The following is a 4,451-nucleotide window of genomic DNA, read 5'->3' as shown; positions in this document are numbered from 1 at the left end:
TTGGAAATCATGTACTAGCTCGGACTCAGCTTGGGTAAATGATGATGCCCTGGCTCTTAAGACGACATGATATGGGTTAATCATGTCTGGCCTTCCTCACACACTCCTGCTTAGCTGAGAAAGTCATGCTCATCTCATTGCTTCTACCATGGTCGGGTGTGTGCCTCCATAGTTTTTTAGGAGATCACAAAACCTCAAATTATTGTCGCTAAAAAACCAAGGGACAATGTTTTTTTCTATGGACAAACTAATGAAAAGACAATCTTGAGTACCCGATGTCTATACCAAAAGAAATAATATATTTACTATTACGTTTTGATGTCTATACTAAAAGCTAAATTATCAATTTTTTTTTCTTCATAAAAATAATTAGCAATATTTTATGTTTGATTTATATTATAAGTAGGGTTAAGCCCAAGTCCATGAGAGAAAGAAATAGAAAGCGTGGAAAATTCTTTCGAGTTTCCCTCTTCTTTCAAAATATCTGGCGCACTAACTTCCCTCTTCTATTTTTCCTAAAATTTTTAAGAAAATCCCTCTTCTTATAACAAAACTTCTTCAGTCTTTTTCCAAATCTTCTCCCATCGAAATTGTTAATCCTTCACCGCATCTCCGGCCACCGCGTTTCACTTCCTTCTCAGGTCCTCTCTCTCTCTCTCTCTCTCACTCGATCTATTCAAATTTCAATTTCGCAATTCCTCCCAAATTTTTGTCTTGATTTTTATTCATGGGTCTGTCTGTCAATTTGTGATTCATGGATTCATAATCATGTAAATTGAATTGAAACTAATGTTTATTTATTATTGATATAATATTTTCAATTCAAAACCCAATCTGGAACCTCAAACCCATTATTGATTCCTCAATCGTTGAATCAAACCCATATTCGTTTGCTTGCTGATTCTGAAATACCCAATCTTCATTTTAGTTGATTAATAAGGTTCAGTTTGCTGCCAAATCAGGAGGATCTATTCTGAAATACCCATATGAGTTATTTAAATTTCTTGTTTTGTTTGACTTTTGTTTCTTAAAAACCAAATTAGGAATAATTAATTTCTTTTTAATACAAGTTTTAATAATATGATGGATTTATTCCTTCAGAACTATTGTTATTTGAGGAGGTTTGCTGCCAAATATAGATAGAAATTAGTTTAATAAATTAATAATTATTTGAAATTTCAAAGCTCTCAGTATGTTATTTGTGCCAAATTGCTAGCACACAAAACATGATCCTGATGCAAAAACTCATAACAGATACCTGAAACTCAGTGTTACACCAGCCTGAAGAAATAATATAGTTGATTTTGCATAGCTAATTATAATTTGTATGTAAATCATGTACTCATTAATATCAAATATGTACATACATTGATTAACTTGTACTAATTATTTCTTTAGATACCATAACACAGCAAATTATGTCTGTATTGTTCAGGTTTTGAGGTTTTGTCCTAGTTTCATTATTATTTGAACTATATGATGTGAAACCCTTGAACTGAAGTGATGACCCATCTGTTAGCCTTCTAGATAGTGTTATATTTTAGAATCTCAAGTGGATTGTATAATGAATAACTCTGGACCTGAAGATGTATGACTTTTCAAGTAATTTTTGTGTGAAACATTAATGAAATTCTCTCCTAACTAAATCTGTAAAATATTGAATGCCTATAAAGAGACATGGCCATTACAAATGGAGGTGTTTGTTTACTATGCCTTGACGAAGTCGAGGTGTTTGACTAACACATGCAATTTGGTTCCCCATTTTATTTTTCAGGTGTTTGTTTACTATGTCTTGTTCAATTACACCATGTGGTGAACAAGAACAACAAGAGGATCACATGAATTCACCGTCAACCGTGAGTTCAATATCCGAAACCCTAGACACCGCTCAAAAGGATACTTCCTTCCATACTTCCGTTCAATCCTCTCCTTTGAAACCGTTAATAGAGGAGATGATTAACGGAGGTGATCAGCCGGAGGGGTTGGATCTTGATGAGTGTCGGCCAAGTATTTCATCGCGGATAGGATGGATACCGGCTGGGCTTGCAAACCTTGGTAACACATGCTTTCTTAATTCGATTATGCAATGCTTCATTCATACAGTGCCTCTAGTCGAAGGTCTTCTTTTGTGCAGCCATTCTTCTAATGATGGTCACAATGGATACTGTGTTATCTGCGCTTTCCTCTACCAGATGCAACTTTCCTTGCGTTATACCGGAAGAGTTATCTCCCCGATGATCATTGTGGAAAATTTGAATCATTTTTCTTCGATGTTTCGAAGATATCGGCAAGAGGATGCACATGAGTTTATGCAATGCGTATTGGATAAACTTGATTCATGTTTTTTAGATTTGAAGAAGAATGATCCAAAATTTGAAGGCGATAATATTGTAAAGAAAGTTTTTGGAGGCAGTTTGGTTAGCAGGCTTTGCTGTTCCAACTGTGGTCGCTCTTCTGACACTAATGAGTCATTGATTGATTTGAGTCTAGAAATAGAAAATGTAGATACTCTTTCAAGTGCTTTAGATTCTTTCACTACAGTGGAAGATATTGATGCGAAGTTTAAATGTGAGGGCTGCAGCGAAGAAGTTTCTATGGAGAAACAGCTTATGTTGGATCAGACACCTTCAATTGCTGCGTTCCACTTAAAGAGGTTTAAGACATATGGGGTTTTCATCGAAAAGATTGACAAGCATATCAATTTCCCGTTGGAGTTGGACATGCAGCCTTACACCATATCGAATGATGCATCGTCTAAATATGATCTATATGCAGTTGTTGTGCATACTGGATTTTCATCTACTTCAGGGCATTATTTCAGCTTCGTTCGCACTGCTCCGGATACATGGCATAAGTTGGATGATTCAATGGTTACTATGGTATCTGAAGAGACTGTGCTGTCTCAGGAAGCATACATATTGTTTTATGCCCGACAAGGTACACCGTGGTTTTCAAATTTTGCGGAATCTACAATTCCAAGCTTGAATCTGAGTCGGATGAATATGTCTCCCAAGTCTGTTTTAAACGAAAATATTGAAAGGAGCAGGGATGGTGAATCCAGAGAATTTTATGAGAGGAAATTTGAGTATTCTGCTCAACAAAGCCACAAGTTTGTTGATACTTTTCCTTGTCGCGAACAATTTCCTGTTGGGTCATCAAATCAGAAAACTCTTAATCAGAAAATCCGAGTGCAGCATTGGAATTCTACCAGTTTGGCTTCTATTGCAAAGCTTGGTGGAAGTTCCGATGTTAAGAATGTTGCTCCTGATAGAAATGAACGCAGTTTGGAAGTTTATGATTTTACAGAGAATGATGATTTGAATCCTTTACCTCATCCGAACTCTCCTCCTTTCCAGATTTCACGCGATCATTTGAAGACAGAGAAGCAAGGGAGTAGCAGTAAAAGATCTTTATCATACAAGTCTAATGACAGTCCTGAAAATAGAGCTGCCTTTTCTTATGTGAAGAATATGCATGGTTCAAGGAGAGATGCATTTTTGAACATAATTAACAAGAGACAAAAGATCGATTCATCGCAGTCTAACAAAGGCAGCAACAGTGCTCCCAGGAAATCAAGCCATGCTTCTGTTGGCAGCTTTCTCCCAAGAAATCAAGCCATGCGTCTGTTGGCAGCTAGGAATTTCACAGTGTCTCCCAAGAAATCAAGCCATGCGTCTGTTGGCAGCTAGGAATTTCACAGTGAATAGTCACTGACTTTAGATATTTGGCTATGTACTTGATTTTTTTGGTGTAAATACCTTTTTATCACACCATCGTTCCTGTTATGTCACTCTTTATAAACTATGTTGAGGCTTCATCTTTAATCATTGCGGGACTTGATTTTTCCAATATATCAAACTGTCTTTGCAGGTACATGAGACCATAGAGGCATCAATCTTACAATTTCAGACGAGAACAATTTCGATTTCAAGAACTAAAATGCGTCTAACTTTGTCTTTATACCTAACCATTTTTATTCTATGTCTAATTCCTACGTGACATCGTCGTTGAAATGTGTTGGAAGTAAGAGTGAAACATAAAATCAGCAAAATTCCTCAATGCATGAATTCTGATATCATGGAGAAGGTGAGAAATGCATTAGACATCAGATGACTTACAAGTTCAATGTTTATAACTTTGTACCAACACTTTTTCTTTGTACAATGAAATTAATGACTTTAGTCTTGAGTGTTTCACCTATATCTACTTTCTTTCATTGTGAATCCAAAATAGGTGAATCTACCTATATTCTTAAGGTAAGGTAAAGGGCCAGGCATGGTGGGGCAGGAGCATTCTGCCGGCAATCATTTTGGCTTGACCAAGAAGTCTTATGTCCTCTGAGTCGCACGACATTTTAACCGTAAAAACTTCTTTCGCAATTCATACTTTCTGTTTTTATGACCAGATTTTTGTCTTGATTTCCATTTCAAATTGTCCTCTGGAGACTTTTG

General features: G+C 36.3%; 1 protein-coding gene across 1 annotated transcript; it reads left to right on the top strand.

The window, feature by feature from the left end:
- The first annotated feature begins 529 nt into the window (after positions 1 to 529).
- Positions 530 to 3,851, top strand: LOC146913236 (ubiquitin carboxyl-terminal hydrolase 20-like). The gene is made up of 2 exons (XM_085716463.1): positions 530 to 641; positions 1,775 to 3,851. The coding sequence occupies exon 2, from the start codon at positions 1,788 to 1,790 to the stop codon at positions 3,687 to 3,689; it is 1,902 nt and encodes a 633-aa protein (XP_085572589.1). The 5' UTR covers positions 530 to 641; positions 1,775 to 1,787; the 3' UTR covers positions 3,690 to 3,851.
- The last annotated feature ends 600 nt before the right edge of the window (positions 3,852 to 4,451 follow it).

This window comes from Medicago sativa, chromosome 6, assembly GCF_051527215.1.
Source record: "Medicago sativa cultivar Bolivia chromosome 6, Bolivia_mono, whole genome shotgun sequence".
Taxonomy (NCBI): domain Eukaryota; kingdom Viridiplantae; phylum Streptophyta; class Magnoliopsida; order Fabales; family Fabaceae; genus Medicago; species Medicago sativa.
The sequence above is the reverse complement of the archived record's forward strand: the minus strand, read 5'-3'. Positions and strand labels throughout refer to the sequence as shown.